Source organism: Rhinolophus ferrumequinum, chromosome 15 (assembly GCF_004115265.2).
Source record: "Rhinolophus ferrumequinum isolate MPI-CBG mRhiFer1 chromosome 15, mRhiFer1_v1.p, whole genome shotgun sequence".
NCBI classification, from domain to species: domain Eukaryota; kingdom Metazoa; phylum Chordata; class Mammalia; order Chiroptera; family Rhinolophidae; genus Rhinolophus; species Rhinolophus ferrumequinum.
Window position 1 is genome coordinate 37861554 of NC_046298.1, and position 21369 is coordinate 37882922.

Genomic DNA, 21369 nt, shown 5'->3' on the forward strand with positions numbered 1-21369 from the left:
CTGGCTTCACAAGATTATTGTGAGAACTATATCATTTATTCTGGTCGTGACCTTACAATTATACATGGTAAGGACCACACATTTTTAGTTCCTTCTCTAAACAATGTGAATAATGTCAGGATTGTTGTGAGAACTAAATGAGATGCTGTAAAAAGATCTTAGCTCAGGGCCTGAAATGCAACGCGCACACAAAAGACATCTGCTATGGGTATTATTCCTGCTTCATCAATTTTAATAGTAATAATAATAATAATAAAATAAGAAACAATAACAGCAATAATAGTAACACTTGCATAACATTTATTATGCATTGGTACTGTTTTAAGTGCTGTAAATAAATGATCTCATTTAATCCTTGCAACAGCCCTGTGAGGTAGGTACTATTAATATCCTTCTTACCAGTTGAGGGAATCTGAGGCATAGAAAGGTGAAGTGACTCGTCCAAGGTCACACAGGGGGAGTGACAAGGATGAGACTCGGATCCGACTGTCTGGCTCAGAGTCCTTGCTTTTAATCACTATATATGCGGCTTTTTAAAGTCCGGAGAGCCAGTGCACATCCCCGCTCTGTTGTATGACATCAAACAGGGGCTCCCTGCTCAGACCCTCAGTTTGCAGTCTGTGAAATGGGAGGATGGCCACTTCTTTACCGTGGAGTTGGAGAGAGGACACTTACCTTCTAGACACTCCTAAGCCCTGCACCATCCCACGCTTACCTCTGGCTAAGGTTTGGGGTCCGTGGGCGAGGCTCTGGCGAAGGGGCGGGGCCTGTGTCGTCCTGGCCCAATGGGGACCGGAGGGCGGAGACCTCCTTCCAGCTCTGTCCAGCACGCAGGTCCTCTTCGCAGTTCCATCTGCCTCGCGGGTGCCTCTGACGTCCCCAGAGGTGTCTGACCCTGGCCCGCCCAGGCTGACTCCCCCTCCTCCTATTCCTCAACCTCAGCACCGGCCCCTTGGGCCTCGGCATCATGGGTGACGGAGGAGAAGGCGAGGATGAGGTCCAGTTCCTGCGGACGGTGCGTGCCTCTGTGTTATGGGTCTCTCGGACTATCGCTCGGGTCCTTCTGAATGTCTCTCTGTCTCTGGGTGTCTGTCTTGATTGCTGGTAGTCTCTGAGACTCGGGGTCTCTTCCTCTGTCCCTTTGGGTGAGTGTCACTCTGTCTTTCTCAGTTTTTGTCTCTCTTCGTCCCCCACACTCCCCCACCTTTCTCACCATAGAGAATTAGCAGAATTTGTTACTGCAGAATGGGGTGGGGGATCTTCAGCCGCCTTCTCTTCTGACATTAGCGATTTGTCCCGGAGAAGGGGGGCCGATGAGGGAGCACCCCCTCCCACCACCCTGGAAGCAGGCACTTAGGGGAGGTGGTTCTAATTCTTGAGCTTAATTTAGCCGTCCCCCACCCCCCCACCCAGCCCTAATTCTCTTCTTGCTCCAGACTCTGACCTATTTAAATTCTTGGGAAGGGGGCTGGTGAGCTGGAAGACCCATCTCCTTTGAACTCCAAGTCCTTGGGGGTCTTCTGTGGGTCCCTTGGGTTTTGGGTCTTCTTTCTTCTCTCCTTGGTTTTGGGGAGGAGGGTCAAATATGGCTGTCAATGGTCTCTGAATAGTGTCTCTCCCTATCAGTCTCTTTGGGTGGTCTGTGTGTCTCTGTCTCCCTGTCTCTGGCTTTGTCTTTGTTTGTTTGGCTTCGGGCCCTCTGCATTTGCTCTGCCTCTCTAGCTCTGTCTCTCCCTGCATCTCTGATCCCTGGCTGGGGGCAGGGATGGGAATTGGAACAACAGGTGTCTCTCCCAGAATAGCCCACTTTTCTGGGGCCTGGGCAGGAGACAGGGAGATGGGGGGAGGGAAGGCCCATCTTGGAGTCCTTCCCACTTTTCCCTCCCAGTGGCTCAGCTGAATGTGGGGTGTGAGTATGGAAGGAGATGTTCTCTCTTTTGGGCCAGGTCTGCTGACCCTGCACTAGACCCTCCCATCCCCCTCTGAGCCCTGGGAAATGCTGACACAGCATTCGGGACCCAGAATAGGACCCTGGTAAGCCGGTCTGGTTTCCTGGGAGGGAAGAACAAACAGCTGGGGCTGCTAGTGAAGGATAGGGACAGCTGGACATGTGGCTGTGGGAAGAGGCCTAGCTTCACCCTAGACTCTTGCCCCAGCTCCAGCCCCTTCGCAGACACCATGATGGGTTGGGCTCCCGCTCCTCCCTGGCCCTAATAAGACCAAGGCCGTGGCTATCAGCCCCTGAGCCACTCTACGTCAGGCCCTGTGCCCAGGGCCTCGGCCTTCCGAGGCATCTAATTATATCCTCGCTGCCCTATCTTCTGAGGTAGGGCCCTATCTTTATCTTCCTGGGAGATGTGAGGGAAACCGAGGCCTGAGTGGTGGAGTCATTTGCCCAAGGTCAAGGCCAGGAAGTGTCATCTCTGGATGCCCCTGGAGCCCAACCCTCTTGCTTTCACAATTGGAAAACTGGGCTCAGACTTGCCAAGGTAGCCAGTGTTAAGTTCTAGAGTCCTGGCCCTGGCATCTTTTGGCTACAGACAGAGTGTGTTCTCCTGAAATTTATTGAGGTTGTGTGGTGGTTTTGTCAAACTTTTTGGACCTCATTCCACCAGTAAGAAATATATTTTATATTGCAACCCAGGACATGCACCTACACACATACATTATTAAAAAATCAACTTTATTTACGTATAATTGACGTGTAGTAATTATACTCATTTTAGGTGTTACAGTTCAGTGAATTTTGACACACTGTGCATAGTTATGTAACCACCATCATAATCAAGACAGAACGTTTCCTTTACCCCAGAAAGTTCCCTCTTGCTCTTTGAGGTAATCACCCTGCCCATCTATTTTATGTCACTATAGATTCTATTAGTCATTCTTGTATTTCATATACAATATATGCTTGTCTTGCTTCTTTAGCTGAGCATAATGTTTTGACCTTTATCCATGTAGCATGTATCAAAAGCTCATTTCTTTGGTGCTGAGTAGTATTCCATTCATTCTGTAAACATGGCACCATTTGTTTGCCAGTTCCCTTGCTGACAGACATCATGTGGCCTTCAATCCATGTTATTATGGATAAATTAGGTGCATGCACAAACCTATTTTTGACTGAAACAAATTTCATAAGATGTAGGTAGCCCTTGGAACACAAAGAGCATGTTGCTATTTTCTGCCCTTGCTGTACTTATTTCCCTTTTTAAGCGTGGTGGCCACGGACCCCCATACTGATTTCATTTCCCTTTAATGGGTGGCGACCTCTAGCCCCACCCTGTCTGGGGATTCTCAAAGCATGGCCTATGTCAGAACCTCCTGAGGGCTGGTTAATGATCCAGATTCCTTGTTCGCCACAGAGCCACTGAATCAGGCTCCTGGTGTTGGTTGGTGGGGGAGGGGGAAAGGAGTGCTGGTGGAGAAAGGAAGCTGCAATTTAACCAGGCCAACCCCCCTTCATTCTGATGCAGAAGTAAGTTGGAGAATCACTGATGCAGCAATTAGGCCCCCTGTCTTTGGTTTATATCCTGGCTTTGCCATTTGCCTGCTTCCTAACTTTGGGCAAGTGATTTTTCTTTTTCTCTCTGAGCCTCAATTTCCTAATCTGAAAAGTGGGGACAGTGCTCCCTTCAGCAGCACACAAACTAAAATTGTGCTATAAGGATTCAAGGAGAAAAATATGTACTATAAGGATTCCAGGGGTCCATGCCGATATCTCTCTGAGCTCATCTCCCTCTCTCTTCTTCGTTCCTGCTGCCACCACGATCCTGTCCCCTTTGCTATTCTTCAACACACTTGGCCCCTTCTAGCCACAGGCCTTTGCACAGGCTGTCCCTTCTTCCTGGAATGTTCTTCCCCCAGAGATGATCAGGCCTGATTCTTTCTCGTTACTTGGATAAGCTTTACAGTTTGGGATAGAGTGTTAGGCTCAGCTTCAATGTCACCTCCTTGGAGAGGCTGTCACTTCACCCCCTCACTGATGTCATTCCTACCCCAAAAGCCACTCTCTTACATCACCCTGGGTAATTTTTTCCATTACACTTATCATTGACATTAAAATTATAAATCTATTCACCTGTTTATTGCATCTCCCCCACAGAATGTCAGCTCCATGAGGACAGCTTCTGCCTATTTTGTTTGCTGCTCTATAGCTCGTACCTAGATCAGTGACTGGCAATAGTCGATGCTCAGTAGGTGTCTACCAAATGAGTGTAAAGCCCTGAGCATAAGGCATAGTGGACCAGAATGCTTAGTAAATGCAAGCTATATGATGCACCTGAGTACGCAGCTGCCAGGATGTCACTGTTGGGGGTTACAGAATAGAGCAATTGTGGGACCTCCTGCCAAAGGGTCGACCCTCACTCCCTCCTCGTCGGCTGGATAGACAGACTGAGGGCTGCCTGTGTGGGTTGAAACTGAGGGTTGGAATGTGTTTGTGTGATATGCTGGGAGGGCTGGAAGCCGTATGACCTCAGGCGGGACACCTAAGCCCCTTGAACCTGTTTCCTTGGCTATAAGATAGAATAACCACTGCCTTCCTTAGCAATGAAGAACTTTGGTCTCCATCACTTTTGATGGAGACCTCTATCAGTAAAAACACTGAGCATTCCCCGTGTGTATTTATATGAATTATCAATGTAGGTATGGGCTACTATAGTAATATTTTAAGAGGTGGTCTATTGTTCTAATAGTGTGGCATATAGAGCCACAGAGTTGAGATCAAATACCTAATAGCTACACCATATGCCAGCTATGTGACTTCAGGCAAGTTACTTCGCCTCTCTGGGCCTCAGTTTCCAGAGGTTCACATAATAGGACTTACCTTAGAGGGCTGTTGTGAGGATTAAATGAGTTAATGCATGGTAAGTTATTGGATGGAAGGGACCCAGCACATAGAAAGTGCTTCTATTTTATTTATAATTTTAATTTATAATCTTGAAATCATTTCAAACTTAGAGAAAAGTAGTAAGGTTAATTCAAAGAACTCCCATATGGCCTTCAGTCATTTTCCCCAAATGTTAAGATCTGGCACATCTGCTTTCTCCTCTCTCTCTCTCTCACTCTCTTTCTCTCCATTTTTTCCCCCTGAACTGTTTGAGAGTAAGTTGTGGACATGATAGCCTTAACCCCTAAATACTTCAGTGTCTGTTTCCTAAAAAACAAGGCTAGTCTCTTACAAACAACAGTAGTAACAAAGTCGGAAAATTTAGTATTGTGGCACCATTGTCTAATTCACAGTCCTTATTCAACTTTGACCTCAGCGGCAACACTGTTGATCCATGGTATTATGGGTAAGTAAGGTGCATTCACACTCCTGTTTTTAACTGAAACAAGTTTCATAAAATGTAGGTAGCCCTTAGAACACAAAGAGCATGTTGCTATTTGTGGCATTTCCCCTCCATCCAGGATCCTGTCCAGATTCTGGCATTCTGTCCAGATTCAGAAAGTGCCCCTTAAATGATAGCTATTATTAAGACAGTACACAGAAGAGAAATCAGAGAAAGCTGAGCTTAAAGGCCATTGAACGTGAGGTGATCATACTTTCTACCCTCTAATGGTTCACCTTGTGGACCCCACCTGGGAGGCCTCTGGAGCCAACTGGACTGGGGTTCAAATCCCAGCTCCTCCTCTTCTCAGTGGTGTGGCCTTGGACAAGCCATGTCCCCTCTTTGAGCCTCAGTTTCTCCATTTTAAAATGGGGACGACACTGGCTCTTATCTCATGGGAATGCTAGCCGTCTGTGGGGGGCTCAGCAAAGGCCCCTACTTGATAAATTGCAAGGGTGGGTACCTGTTTTGTGAGAAGTGTGGCGTGAGTGGCCGAGGTATGAAGTGTGTGTGTGATGTGGACGCCAACAAGCCCTGACCCCTGGGTCCCGCCCCCAGGAAGACGATGTGGTCCTGCAGTGCAGCGCCACGGTGCTCAAGGAGCAGCTCAAACTCTGCTTGGCCGCCGAGGGCTTTGGCAACCGTCTCTGCTTCCTGGAGCCCACCAGCAATGCCCAGGTCTGCTCTGGAGGGAAGGCGGGGCCAGGGGAAGAGGGGGTCTGAAGAGACGGTGTTGACAGGAGAGTAAACGGGGAGGGGGCTAAGAGGAAAAGGGGCTGGGGGTCTGAGGTGGGTGGGGGGAGTTCTGAGGAGAGAGGGGCAGGAGGCCCGGGGGTCTTAGAAGGAAGGTTTCTGAGGGAGCAGAGGGCATTGGATCCAAGGTGACAGGCCCTGGAGGGTTGGGGGCATGCTGGCAATGGGCTAACTGGGGACAGGGTGGAGGCTGAGAGGTGGAAGGAGCCTGGAGGCTGAGGGTGAGGTGGACTCCGGGTCTGAGAGAGGAGTTGGCCTGGGGGGATGGGGCAGGGGTTGGAAGAGGGAGGGGATGTGGGGTCTGATGGGGGCAGAAGTCTGTAGGGGGCCCAGAGCCTTGGGTCCAAGAGGGAGAGTGTCTAGGAGTCGGAGGTGACAGAGGTGACAGGTGGGAGACTGGGAAGGGGGTTAAGGTTGCCCTCCTGTGATTTTGCAGCGGTGTTCACAGTATCTGAGGGGGCAAGCAGGAACTGGGGCGGCGCTGGTCATGGCTGGACGTGTGGATCCCTCTGGGGTTGGAGAGATTTGGGTTACCTGCAGGGAAAGCGAGAGACGCCTCCTGGAGGTGGGGCAGGCACAGTGTGTCTGAGGGCAGAGGCACAGGTCGAGGCTCCCTCTGAGATTAGGTGGAGTTTAGGGGACCTAAGTCGGAGGGTAGTGTGGAAGCTTCTGTGAGGTTTGGGCAGGGTTCAGGTGTTTGAGGGAGGCACAACAGAGGTGTTTTCTGTGGTGTTGGTGAAGATTCAAGGTGTTTGAAGCAGGTGGCAGAGGGCACGGCTTCTTAGGGGAAGCCTTGGGTCTGGGTCTTTAAAAGGTGTGGGTATTTAGACTAGGGGCAGGGGTGCACCAGGTCTCCGGGCCTTCAGGTCCCCTGCTCACATCTCTCCCCCACCCCAGAAAGTGCCCCCAGATCTGGCCATCTGCTGCTTCGTCTTGGAGCAGTCCCTGTCTGTCCGAGCCCTGCAGGAGATGCTAGCCAACACAGTGGAGGCCGGCGTGGAGGTGAGGCTCCACCCCCGGGCTGGACGGGTGGCTACGGGAGGGAGCACCTGGGCTCATTTACCATCTGCTCTTCTTCCTCTCTCTGCCCTGCCCCCAACAGGCCCTCAATTTGGATAAGTGGGTAGGTCTGGCCTTGGGTGTCACCTGTCTTTCCCACGTCTCCTGACCCCAGGCCTGCCTCTTGGGCCCACATCCTGCACACCGGGGCTGGGGTGTCTCCCCACCCCAGTTGTCAGGGGCTGTGGAGCCCAGAACAGGCCAGGATGGAAGGCAGGAAGGGGGGGGTCTGAACCTCTGTCCCCCTCTACTGCTCCTTCCTCCTCTTTTGCATCCTTTCCCCCGACCCTGATTCCAGCTCTATCTGCATGGGACCTATCCCCTCACCTCTCCCATCCTAAGTGTGGATCCCCTCTGGTCCAGGAGTGGGTCTATCATGTGATCACATGGCCCCAACACATGGCCCCCTCAGAGTACGGGCCTGTGAGAGCTGGGATGGAAATCCTGTGCAGTCGAGCAACCGGGTGTCACCCCCCCCCCAGGGGGCCGAGTCTCCTTGTGCTTGGGGGTGTGTGGCAGCACAGGGCAGGTCCCTATGGGTGATGTTCAGATCTTTAACAACCAGAAGGACTGTACCAGTGCACACTGGCTGCAGCTCAGCCATGTTGTGACAGGTTAGAGCAGAGGGGCCGAGGTCCAGGGAACATGAGATACTGGGGTGTCCCTGGTACCTAAGGAGGGGTCCAGCCTCCCTATGTGACTTGGGGGCCTGGTTAACAAGGTGAAGGAGACAGGGAGGACAAAATGGGCTTTGGGGAACACAGAATATCCCATCCACAGACTTCTCAGAGACAGAGCCCCTGCTTCCATGGGTGGGGAAACTGAGGCAGAGAGTCTGTTGAGAGTCTGAGCGGAGGTTTCCTTGCATCTAGGCCTGAGCGTGGTATTTTATAGGATAGGCCAGGTGTGTTGGGGGCCACCTGTTCTCACTCTGTGCCTTCCCTCCCCAACCCCGCAGTCTTCTCAGGGTGGGGGACACAGGACACTCCTGTATGGCCATGCCATCCTGCTCCGGCATGCACACAGTGGCATGGTGAGTGCATCTGGGGGCGCGGGGGTGGGGGTGGGGGAGCAGGGAGCCAAGAGTGCAGTTCCTGCTAGGAGGAGGCTGACCTCCCTCTATGACCCTAGTACCTGAGCTGCCTGACCACCTCCCGCTCCATGACTGACAAGCTGGCTTTCGATGTGGGGCTGCAGGAGGATGCAACAGGTGCAGGGGCTGAGGGGGTGGGCTGTGATGGGCCAGGCGAGGCAGGGAGTTGGGGTATGAAGGTCCACAGAACGATGGGGTGGGCATGGGAATGCTCTGGGGATAGCAATGGGGGGCTTTGGGGCAGAGAGTCTGGGGGTACAGATGGATACATTTGGCTGGAGAGAATTGGGCCAGCGTGGGGGAACCCTAGGCAGAGGGTCCAAGGGCAGGAATGGGGAACTGTGAGTCATAGAGTTGGTGGCAGCAATAGGAGAATTTGGGGCAGAAGGCTTGAGAGGCTCAGGGCTGGGAATGACTGGAGAAGAGTTTCTCGGCAGCCATCATCCTGACAGTCCCCTCCACAGGTGAGGCCTGCTGGTGGACGATGCACCCAGCCTCCAAGCAGAGGTCGGAAGGAGAAAAGGTCCGTGTTGGGGATGATCTTATCCTCGTTAGTGTCTCCTCTGAGCGCTACCTGGTGAGCAATCCCACCCTTGTCATGGCTGCTACTGTCCCTGGGGTTACAGGCGCAAGGGGTCAGCCCCATCTCATCACTGGTCTCTGGCCCCAACATCCTGACTCCATCCCGGTTTCCTGACCTGTGATCTCTATTTTCTGTCTCCATCTGCCACCCCTCCCACTTCCCATCCCACTGCGGGCTTCCACCCCTGGTTTTGGCTTCTGCCTCTGGAACTATCCCCCCCCCCCCCACCATTGTCTCTGACTGCTACCTCCGGGCTGTCCCCAGCACCTGTCAACGGCCAGTGGGGAGCTCCAGGTTGACGCCTCCTTCATGCAGACCCTGTGGAACATGAACCCCATCTCCTCCGGCTGTGAAGAGGGTAAGAGCCCCAGACTTCGGGCCCCTAAACTGAGGCCCCCCCAAACAGATCTCCCACATTGCCCCTCAGACATGTCCAAACAGAGCCTTGTATCTTCAGACCCCCCAAACTATGACCCTCACACTTAGATCTCAAACTGACCCCAAATCCAGAACTCAGTATCAGATGCCCCCCCTCAGACCCCAAAGTATTGGTCCCCAAAGCTCACACCCCAAACTCAGGTCATGGAAACCAGTCCCCTAAACTTAGATCCAAGGTTAGAACATTAAATTTAAAGCTTATCCCTGACCCCAAGCCTCAGCCACCAAACCCAAAGCCCCCAAATTCAAACCCAGATCCCCAAACCAAGACCTCTAATTAAGACTCCAAATCACCGTCAACTCACCTCAGACCTCCAACTTTACCCTCAAATTTCCAAAGTCGTCTCCCCAACCCTCCATGCTAAGATCCCAAAGTGTGACACCAAAACTTTGACTACAACTCTCAGAGCCTATGCCAGACCCAAGCTGAGACTCAAAGCACAGATCCTGAATCTCAGACCCACCTGCTTCAGAGACAACCATCATAAACCCAGGCCCTAAGTTAAGCTCTGGAACTCAGAACCAGTAAATATCAGAGAACATGAGACTCAAACTTCTAACCTCAACCTCAAAAATCCAAACTCCCCAACCTCAGCTTTGCACACCCAGACGCCCCAAACTTATATCCTCAACCTCAGACCCTAAACTAAGCCCAAACTTAGCCTAAATCTCAAACTATACACTTCATACCCTGAAACTCAGATCTCCAACTGCAACCCTAAAGCCAGCCCCCAGCCTCCCACAGGGGAGAAGCAGGTCCTCGGACTCTGCTTTGGCTCCTGGGCCTGTCTGGGGCTCCAGCCCTACAGTGACCATCTTCCCTTGCTCCTCTCCAGGCTATGTGACTGGGGGCCACGTCCTCCGCCTTTTTCACGGACACATGGATGAGTGTCTGACTATTTCTCCTGCTGACAGTGATGACCAGCGCAGGTCTGGGCGGGAGGCAAGAGACCCTGGAGGAGGGCAGTGAGGGAGGGCAAAGTTTGGCTGGGGACCTGGGGTCCTACGAGTGGCATTAGGGATCAGATTCTTGGGGACTGGAAACTGAACCCCTGACCTCTCTGTGTCCCTTGTCCCCAGACTTGTCCATTACGAGGGGGGAGCTGTGTGCACCCATGCCCGCTCCCTCTGGAGACTGGAACCTCTGAGAATCAGGTGAAGGCGGTGGGGGGTGGCTAGGCGAGGGAAGGGGTCGGGGGCTGTGGGGGCTGGTCGGGGAGAAAGGGTCCTGAAGGAAGAACTGAGGAAGAGACTAGAGGGCTTTGAGGGAAAATCAGGGGAGCGCAAGAGAGCGATGAAGTCCTCAGGGTCCTAGAATCCTGGAGGAAAAGGAGGTCTTGGGAGATAGGGGGTGTTCCTGAGGGAGAGATCGGGGGTCCCAAGTGAAAGTGAGGGGAGTGGAGGGGAGAAAACGATGGGCCTGGGAAAACTGGAGCCACGTGGGGAGCTTACAGGGTGCTATGAGGGCCTGAGAGAGGACTGAGTTTCCTGAGGAAGGACTGGGGGTCCTAAGAGAGATTTAGGGGCCCTGAGGAAGGTTTGGGTCTGGGAAGAGGGCTGGGGGCTTGAGGAGGTTTGGACCTCCCTGTGGTGTCCATGGGAGGCTTGCGGGGTGGCCCTCTGATCCCCTTGCCCTCACCCTCTGCAGCTGGAGTGGGAGCCACCTGCGCTGGGGCCAGCCGCTTCGCATCCGGCATGTCACCACGGGGCGGTACCTGGCGCTCACTGAGGACCAGGGCCTGGTGGTGGTTGACGCCAGCAAGGCCCACACCAAGGCCACCTCCTTCTGCTTCCGCATCTCCAAGGTCGGTGGGGTCAGGCTGCCCTCCTCCTCTGAAGCCCCAAATCCTGCCCCAGGACCCACGCTGCAGTCTGTCAGTGGGGCTCCCCCATTAACTACACAGGCAGAGGAGGCTGACCTCTGCCCCATGCCCCTGCAGGAGAAGCTGGATGTGGCCCCTAAGCGGGACGTGGAAGGCATGGGCCCCCCTGAGATCAAGTACGGGGAGTCGCTATGCTTTGTGCAGCATGTGGAGTCTGGCCTGTGGCTCACCTATGCCGCTCCAGACACTAAAGCCCTGCGTCTAGGCGTGCTCAAGAAGAAGGTGGGTACCTGGTAGGGGGAAGGCGTGGGCAGGGACAGGAAGGAGCCTGGGGGGTGGTCAGGCCTGAGGTTTCATGAGTTTGAGGACAGGACTGAGAGAAAGACACAGACTGAGAGAGAAAATGAGATTGAGAAAGACAGGCAAAAAGGTAAAGGCAGGGGCAGAGATATGGAGACAGAAAAATAGAGAAAGACAGAGAGAGAGATGGAAAAGACAAAGAGTGACAAACAGACTGAGAATAGCATTGAGCAAATTAATGAGTACTCACGTTGTTTTGGATGTGTGTGTGGAAAAATAGGCAAGATATACACACCTGTTCCCTGCCTTCCCAGTGCTCAGAAATGATGAATAAACTGCTTTTAATGAAGTATGTAGATTTACACCTGAAGAGTAGGAAAGCTACTTTTGACAGAGGGAAGAGCATGTCCAAAGGCCTTGAGGATGGTTTGTTGCAATAACAGAAAGAAGATCCAATTTGTCTGAAGGATAGTAGGGGGTAAGATGAGTAGAGGGGTAAAATGAGGACAGAAAGGAGATGGGAGCAGGTCATGTAGGGCCTTGTCGGCCCTGGGGAGAGTCCTGGTTTTACCTTGCATGAGAGTGAGTTTTGAGCAGGCCAGGGTGGTGACCTGACTCCGGTTCCTTAGCTGCTTGTGGGAACAGACTGGGGTGGCAAGAGCTGGAGCTGAAAGACCAGGGAGGAGATTGCTGCAAAGGTACAGGTGGGAGATGACAACAGACAGAACCATGGTGGGGATGGTGGCACGGGGAAAGGTGGCAGATTCTGGTTATATTTTGAGGGTAGAGCCAACAGGATTTTCTGACAGGTTAGAAATCAAGGTAAGAGAGAGAGAGAGGTTGAGGATGATGCCATGATTTTCGCCCTGCAACTGGAAAGTTGGAAGTGCCATTAACCAAGTTGGGGACAGTCAAGTAAGTATCAGCTTAGGAGGACAGGGACCTGCAGTTTTACCCCCAACGTCTAGCACAGAGTCACTCAACAAAGACTTGCTGAGTGGATGAGTGGGAAGACTCGGGAGGCACCTGTTTGCAAAAAACGAAGCTTGTACAGTGGTACCTCGGTTTTCGACCGTCTCCGTTGATGAACATTTCAGTTTATGAACGCCGTAAATTTTATGGATCTATGGTATCAATAGATAGCAAAATTCATGCTAAATTTGCAGTTTTAGGGATTGATTTTAAAGGTCTGGAACGGATTAATCCATTTTGCATTACTTTCTATGGGAAAACCGTGCCTCGGTTTTCAAATGTTTCAGAACTTGAACGGTCTTCCGGAACGGATTATGTTAGAAAACCGAGGTACCACTGTAGTTGGAAACATGAGCAGAGGATGATATTTACAGCTACGGACTAAACGAGGCCCTGGAGAGATCAGCTCTGGGGAAAGCCGGCACTGTGATGGCCTCCCTCACTGAGGGGTGGTCAGGCATTCTGTCTGGGACATGTTAAGTGTGGAGTGCCGTTAGAGCATTGGAGCGCTGTGGTGGGGGAATGTTGAGTCAGTTGTAGATACAAGAGGAGAGGGTGTGGCCTGGAGACAGACAAGATAGTAAGAGACAGAGAGGGAGAGACAGGAAAAAGAGACACAAGTGTGGGATAGAGATGAGAGAGAGATAAGGAGAGAGAAACAAAGATGGGCAGACAGAAACAAAGTGGGACACAGACAGAGAGAGACATAGACAGAGATAAAGGAAAAAGAATGAAAGACACAGATGAATGAAGAGGAATAGAAAGAGGAAGGGATTGGCAGAGAGATTTGGTGGAGGAAGGAGGCAGCTTCAGGGCTAGAGTCTGGGGTTCATGGCCCTGGGTGGCTGGGCACCCTCCTGACTTCTCTGTCCCCCCATTGTCAGGCCATGCTGCACCAGGAGGGCCACATGGATGATGCACTGTCGCTGACCCGCTGCCAGCAGGAGGAGTCCCAGGCTGCCCGCATGATCTACAGCACGGCTGGCCTGTACAATCAGTTCATCAAGTGAGTGACATTCCCACTCTGCCCTGGGTGCCAGGCCACACCTTGAACCTCATGCTCTTAGGGTTCAGGCACCTGACTGCATTTATCTCACCTCTGACATCCACACCCCTGCTAACATACATATGACCACTAACCTCTAAACTCCTCTACATACTTGACCTCTAATCTGACCTTGATAACCATCTTTGACCTGGCACCCCTGATCACTGCCTAACTTTCACATCCCTGACACCCAGACCCTTGACCCTGGCCCTCCCCAGCCGTGACTCCTGCTTCCACCCACCCCTGTGCCTACAACAGGCTCGAGACCTAGTTCCAGCTCTGCCCTTGGCCACGATGTGACCTCAGACCAATGCCCTTTTCTCTCTGAGTCTCAGTCTTTCCCTCTGTTAAATAGGTGTGTCTGTGGGAGTGCTGGGGGCTGGGGGTGATACTCGAGAGAGCGCCTCACAACTACAGTCAGCCTTCCAGGCTCCCGGCTGACAAGTGTGCGGTTCCCGCAGGAGCCTGGACAGCTTCAGCGGGAAGCCGCGGGGCTCAGGGCCGCCAGCTGGCACAGCGTTGCCCATCGAGGGCGTCATCCTGAGCCTGCAGGACCTCATTGGCTACTTCGAGCCGCCCTCTGAGGAGCTGCAGCACGAGGAGAAGCAGACCAAGCTGCGCAGCTTGCGCAACCGCCAGAGCCTCTTCCAGGAGGAGGTGAGGCTGAGGCCGGGGAGGGACCGGGTCTGTGGGTGTAGGGGGCGGTGCATAAGGAGGAGCGGGGCCCCGGCGCCCGGTGGGGTGGGGCCTGAGGGACAGAGAAGTAGAGGTCTGAGAGAGCGTGGGGCGGAGGGAGAGACACGAGGAAGGACCTGCGCCTGTGCCAACAGGGCGGGGCGTGGAAGACACGCAAGGGGCGGGGCCTTGGGGGGCGGGGCTGCGTTGGTGGCCCTTGAAGGGCAGGGCACACGGCGGAGCAGGGGCAGAGCCTGTGAGAGCTAGATGGAACCCGAGCGGTGAGGGGGGGCCGATCTTGTTCCCTCACCTGGAAGGAAGGGCTGGGTCCTTGGTGTAGCTCAGGGCTAAGACAAGTCCTGAGAAGTCAAAGGATGAGCGCCAAGAGGCCGCTGAACTCAGGGATGGTGTCTGTGGGGGTGTGCCCTGCGGGTGGGAGGTCAGAACCAGAGTGGGGCCTGGGGCTGGGGGCAAGGCCAGAGGTGGGTCTTCCGGCGCCGGGGAAGGACCTCAGCTGGGGTCGGGGCTGGGAGTTTGAGAACACGAAGGGAAGATATGTGGAGTCTGAGTGGGAGGGGCTGAGAGGTGTTGGAGGAGGGGCTAGACAGGTCAGAGGATCTGATGTCTCCATAGGGTGATGGGGGTACATGTTCATTGAAAGGCTTCCAACTTGGTCCCCCTCCTCTTCACCGGCTCCCAGTCTGATGGGGAAGGCAGACCCAGAAACGATAATAGTAACAATAACAAAACTTACTTATGGAATGGAGTTAGTATACGCAAAGTGCTTAGAACAGTGCCAGCACATAGTAGATGCTGTATAAGTGTTAGTGGTATTTATTACCTTGAAGTTAGCCCTTGCTGTGTCTTAAGAGTGCTATATACATTACATCCTCTGATAATCCCATGGGCGATAGTAATTTCCGTGTTACAGATGGGTCACTGAAGCTCAGAGAGGTTAAAAAAACTCATCTGATAAATAAAAATGGTAGGGGATATGGCTGTCAACAAAACAGACAAAATCCTTGTCCTTATGGAGATGACATAGGGGAAGGATAGATGATCAAATAAAATAAGAAAATTTTATGGTATAGTAAATGATGATAAGTGTAAGGAAAAAAACTAAAGCAGGGCAGCAGCAGGGAGTGCTGAGGGTGTTGCAATTTAAAATGGAGCGGTCAAGCAGGGGGCCTGAAGGAAGAAGGAAGGGAGCCATGTGCACACTAGGGGAAGGATAGAGAGGAGACAGGAGTGAGCAAGTGCCCAGGCCATGCGGTGAGAGTGTGCTTGGCAGGCTCCAGAATAGCAAGGAGGGCAACTGGAGCAGAGTAAGCTGGGAAAAATGGGAGGAGATGAGGACGGAGAGGTGACAAGGGCCAGGCCATGGTGAGGACTTTGGCTTTGGAGCCACAGGAGGGTTAGGCCTTCTAAAGTCACAACTGGTTAGTGGCAGAGCTAGTCTTTGTGACCCCAACCTGGTTGTGCTCTGAACCATGAGGCACTGCTTCTCTTCCTTGTGATACGGGCCCCAGGGTATAGATACAATTGTCACAGCAGCACTGTTTGTAATAGCCTATAACTAGAAACAGCCTGAATGTCTACTACCACTAGAATGGACCCACAATGTGGCATATCATACAATGGATATGAATACACTCAGCAATGAAGATGAACAAATTACAGCTACAGGCAACAATGTTCTTGAATCTTAAACCATAATATTGAGCAAAATAATCTACGTACAAAAGAATACTTACTGTCTATCCCAAATTCAAATATAGGCAAAAGTCCATTAGATTGTTTAGTGATGCATACATAGGTGGTAAAAATAGAAAAGCAAGGAAAGGATTTCCATAAAAGTCAGGATGACGGTTTATCCCTAGTAGAGAGGATTGTGTAATCAGAAGGGACTTCCAGGCAACTTCTGGGTGCCTGGCAATGTTCTCTTTCTTGTCCTGGGTCATGGTTATACAGGGGTTCTTGATATTGGTTTGTTAAACCATATACATTTGCTCTTTCTTATTCACAGATTCTATATTTGCAAATTTGCCTACCTGCTAAAATTTATTTGTAACCTCCAAGTCAATACTAGCAGCACATTTGTGGCCATGTGCAGACTGGCAAAAAATCTTAGTCATCTGACATGCATGTTGCCAGCTGAGGTTGAACAAGGCGATACTCTGCCCTCTCATTTTACTCGCATATTGTAAACAAGTGTCCTTTTCACCGTATATTTAGTACCACATTATTTTGCATTTTTGTGCTTTTTGTTGATTTTGCTGTTAAAATGGCCCCTAAATGTACCGCTGAAGTGCTGTCTGGTTTCTCAGACATAAGAAGGCCTTACAGAGAAAACGTGTGTGTGAGATAAGCTTCATTCAGGCATCAGTTAGCGTGCTGTTGGCTGTGAATTTAATGTTAATGAATCAACATTATATATTAAGTCAGTGTGTTTAAACAGAAATACACATAAAACAAGAGTGTGTGTTGATTGACTGACAAAAATGTGCCCAGGAGGAAATGTGCTCAGAGGAACTGCCTCTGTTTACCCCAGGAGCCATGGTTCAGTATTCACTTATTCAGTACTCACGGTGACTTTACAGAACCTAAACACCACGAGTGACAACAATTGACTGTATATGTTCTATGTGCTTTTCTGTATGTCTGTTATAATTCACAATAAAAAAAGACAAAAGATTAAAATGTAAAAAAAAAAAGAGAAAGCAAAAAAAATCTCTGATGGCTGGTATGGAGAGTGAACCGGGCCAGCTGGGACCAGGAGTGGGGTGCTTGGAAGTGGAAAGGATAGAAGGAACACTGGAAAGGAGAAGCCCAAATTCAGTCCTGATGTTAATAGGCTGTATTATGTTGGGGACAGAGGCACAGAGGACAGGGACCAATGTGGGGAGCCAAGGAGGAAAGGAGGACGACAGAAATGAAGGCAGATGGAGCTAATGGTACTGGTTAGATCTGGGAACTCACTGTCACTAGTGCTGAAAGAATATGAAGTCCAAGAAAGGCCAGGAAGGGAGGGCCTGGGACTTCTGTGGTGACCCTTTGTTTTCCCCACCTCAGGGGATGCTGTCCCTGGTCCTGAATTGCATTGACCGCCTAAATGTCTACAGCACCGCTGCCCACTTTGCTGAATTTGCCGGGGAGGAGGCAGCGGAGTCCTGGAAAGAGATTGTAAACCTCCTCTATGAACTTCTGGGTGAGGGCCCTAGTCCTGACTCCTCCTGGAACTCCTCAGGTGCCAACTCCTATTGGGTCTGACCCCTCTTTCCACCCTTAGCCTCTCTGATCCGTGGCAATCGTACAAATTGTGCCCTCTTTTCCACCAACTTGGATTGGTTGGTCAGCAAGCTGGATCGACTGGAGGCCTCATCTGGTAGGAGAACCCAGGGGAAGGGATTGGGACTTGGGGGAGGGGAGGGCCGCAACCACCTCACCTCTCTCTGGATTATCTGTGCAGGGATCCTGGAGGTGCTGTACTGCGTCCTGATTGAGAGTCCTGAGGTCCTGAACATCATCCAAGAGAACCACATCAAGTCCATCATCTCCCTGCTGGACAAACACGGGAGGAACCACAAGGTCGGCCCTCGCCCCTGACCTATCATCCCCTGAACTCTGAACCCTGACCACACCCCTCAGCCTCAAAACTTCCTATTCCCCTCTTCTATCTTATCTCTTACCTGGACTCCTTTTCCATGTGCTTACATCTCAACACAAGGGTCTCCAACTCATGGTTCTTAAATGGATTCTGGGTCACAGATGTACTTCATTAGCTCTCTGAAATAGTTTATTAAATTTCCTATATTTTTCCAATTTTATACCCTTTAGGTGGGGTGCATATACACTCTCCATGTTGCCACAGGTCCTACCGGTTCCCACTGTGTTATTTCTAACCACTTCACAGATTTGCATGATCCACCTGGCCCCTGAACATACAAGGTGGCAACCCCTGCTGGTCTCACATCTCATCCTGACCCCTGTGCTCTCTCACTGACCTGACCCTTTCACTCTTCCCCTGACCTCTAACCTCTTACTGTAATCTCTCCTTTCTTACATTGCTAATGTTTTATCTCAACTCATGAGACCCCTAGTCTCTCGTTTGACCTTTGTTGTTGACCCTTGACCTTTTTCTGTGATCCCTGACCTCCCACTTTCTCCACCTCCCCTTGGTCAAAATCCCCATCTCCTGTCCTGACACAGCTTCCCACCCAGGGCCTCCCATAGACTCCTGCCCTGGTGCCCTTGCTTTCTGACCTCTGACCTTGACTTCCAGGTGCTGGATGTGCTGTGTTCCTTGTGTGTGTGTAATGGCGTGGCTGTGCGCTCCAACCAAGATCTCATTACCGAGAACTTGCTCCCTGGCCGTGAGCTTCTGCTGCAGACAAACCTCATCAACTATGTCACCAGGTCTGGCCCGAACCCCTGACCCCACCCCGATCTCACCCTATCTCAGAGACTCCACACCCAGGTGGCTGTCCCTTCCTCCAGCTCCTACCCCCAGACTTAACACCTGGTCCTCACAGATGTCTGCTCTTGCCCCGGCTCACCTGGCTTCCCGCGCTTGTCCTCTCCCTGCTCTATTTCTGCCTCTGTTTCTCTCTCTCTCTCTCTCTCTCTCTCTCTCTCTCTCTCCTCCCACTTCTGTCTCTTCCTATTTCTCTCTCTCTCTATTTCTCCTCCATCTTTTTTCCCCTATCTCTACCATCTCTTCTCTGTCTTTGATGTCTTTGCTTTCTCTCTTTATCTCTATCTCCATGTCTGCCTCTGTTTTTCCTGTGTATTAGCTCTTTCTCTCTGTCTGCCTGTCTCTCTGTCTCTCCCTCTTCTCCCCCACCCCTGCAGTAACCTCACTCTCCTCTCCACCTCTCCCTCATCCCGTCTTTCGCCCCATCTCTCTTGCAGCATCCGCCCTAACATCTTTGTGGGCCGAGCAGAGGGCTCCACGCAGTATGGCAAATGGTACTTTGAGGTGATGGTGGATGAAGTGATTCCATTCCTGACAGCTCAAGCCACCCACCTGCGGGTGGGCTGGGCCCTCACTGAGGGCTACAGCCCCTACCCTGGGGGCGGCGAGGGCTGGGGCGGCAACGGGGTTGGCGATGACCTCTATTCCTACGGCTTTGACGGGCTGCATCTCTGGACAGGTACCTGGACCCTTCCAGGGGACCCTCAACCCTGACCATTGAACCTAGAGTTCCTAAGCCTCTCCCCACACACTTGGGACTCTTGGGATACTGACCCCCAAAACAGGCCAACTTTTGACCCCTTACTCCTCGTTTCCCAAGACCCTAACATGTTTCTTCACAGTCTCCAGAACTCTGACCCCAGAGCATGTATGACCTCTGACCCTAAAGACCCCAGGAAACTGCCCAGATTATTATGATCTCTGCTGTCTGACTTCTGACCCCAAAAGCTCCAGAACCCTAACTCTAGGGGAGCTTTCATCTCTGAACCCACAGCTCTCAGAATCCTAGCATCAGGGGAAACTTGACCTCTGCTCTGATTGCAGAGCTATAGGACCCACCCTAATCTTAGGGTTTCCAAGATCCAGACCCCATAGGATCCTCTAATACTTGCCCTTTGTTTCTTGAGACCATTGGTCCCATGGGACCTCTGACTTCTGACCCCTCCCTCCTGGTGACCCTGGTGCAGGACACGTGGCACGCCTGGTGACTTACCCAGGGCAGCACCTCCTGGCCCCTGAGGATGTGGTCAGCTGCTGCCTGGACCTCAGTGTTCCATCCATCTCCTTCCGCATCAACGGCTATCCTGTGCAGGGGGTCTTTGAGGCCTTCAACCTCGATGGGCTGTTCTTCCCTGTCGTCAGCTTCTCGGCTGGTGTCAAGTAAGGACTTGCCCCTACCCCTTGCCAGTCCCCAGACCTGGGACTGTCCCGAGACGGCTTCCCCGAGCACTCCACAGCCTTCTGTGAGGCCAGGACCCAACAGCCTACTCTTAGGACTGACTGGCCAGACCCGTATGTGAAAGTCCCGGTGACCATGACATGATCCCAGACACTTTCAGTGTCTCCCCCATGACCCAGACCCTCGCACTGACCGCAGCTTCTCCCCAATTTCATGTCCTTCCAGTGACCTCCAAGTGTCCCCAAAATTTCACAATGACTTTCTAATAACTCCAGACTCTCCCGGTGACCTCTTAAATGCCCTCAGACTGTCCCAACGACACTATGCCATTCCAATGACCTCCAGACGACTCCAGAATCTGACAGTGATCTTCTAATGACCCTAAACCCTCCCAGGGATCCCCCCCCCCCAGTGATCTTGGACTCTCCTAATGACTCCATGCTCTTAACAGTGTCTCAGGGACCCCCGCAGCCCCCAGGGATCTTCCAGTCGTTCCGTAATCTATCTCCCGGTGACCGCTCACTGACTCCAGTATTTCAAAGACCTCTCAATAACTCAGTCTTTTCCCAATGGCCCCAAGCTCTGTGAATGACTTCCCATTCACCACTCAGTGGCAATTAGGGTTATCTCCAAGTTACTGCCAGATTCTCAGTGACTCCCAAATGACCTTATTCTTCATCTTCCCCAAATCTTCCAATATCCCCAAATGCTCTGTGGACCTAGCTCCTCCCAAGGACCATCCCGCGACCTTGCATTGGCTCCCCAGTGACCCCACACTTTCCTTCTTTTGCTCTCCAATGATTCCCACTGGCCTCAGACACTCTCTTTGACCTTAGAATTTCCTTTCTGACTCCTAAATGACCTCCATGAGCCTATGGCTTCCCAGTGACCTCAGGTATCCCAGGATTGCTCCCGTACCCCTACTGAGCACAGACTGTTCCCTCTAAGCTACCCCACCAGTGACCTCATTCTTCCATCCAGGGTGCGGTTCCTACTTGGTGGCCACCATGGCGAGTTCAAGTTCCTCCCCCCTCCTGGCTACGCCCCATGCCATGAGGCTGTGCTCCCACGAGAAAAACTCCATCTGGAGCCCATCAAGGAGTATCGGCGGGAGGGGCCCCGGGGGCCACACCTGGTGGGCCCCAGCCGCTGCCTCTCACACACAGACTTTGTTCCTTGCCCTGTGGACACTGTTCAGGTACTGCCTCCCCTGCAAAGGTTTCCTGGAGAAGCAGACTCCCTTAGGAGGCAGGCAGGTAGGGAGCTGAACTGGAAGATGGGAACCTTGTTTAACAGATAGGGAAACTGAGGCAGAGAAGAGGCAAATGACTCTCTTAAGGCAGACTCCCAGTTTCAGGGAATCCACATAGTAGCCCCCTAAAAAAGGATTATTGTTACCCCCAACTTACCGTTGAGTAAGGC

The 21369-nt window shown here is 52.0% G+C and overlaps 1 protein-coding gene across 1 annotated transcript in view; it reads left to right on the forward strand.

Moving 5' to 3' along the window:
• Window positions 1–804: 804 nt before the first annotated feature.
• RYR1 (ryanodine receptor 1) overlaps window positions 805–21369 on the forward strand; it is a 110268-nt gene continuing 89703 nt past the window's right edge. The window contains 20 exon segments of the mRNA XM_033127196.1: window positions 805–1015; window positions 5889–6008; window positions 6981–7085; window positions 8101–8175; window positions 8274–8352; window positions 8700–8812; window positions 9083–9176; window positions 10093–10186; window positions 10337–10411; window positions 10905–11061; window positions 11197–11361; window positions 13236–13357; window positions 13861–14056; window positions 17147–17282; window positions 17364–17459; window positions 17544–17662; window positions 18357–18490; window positions 18986–19227; window positions 19736–19928; window positions 20929–21145. Coding sequence (XP_032983087.1) covers window positions 968–1015; window positions 5889–6008; window positions 6981–7085; window positions 8101–8175; window positions 8274–8352; window positions 8700–8812; window positions 9083–9176; window positions 10093–10186; window positions 10337–10411; window positions 10905–11061; window positions 11197–11361; window positions 13236–13357; window positions 13861–14056; window positions 17147–17282; window positions 17364–17459; window positions 17544–17662; window positions 18357–18490; window positions 18986–19227; window positions 19736–19928; window positions 20929–21145 — 2580 coding nt within the window. The 5' untranslated portion in view covers window positions 805–967.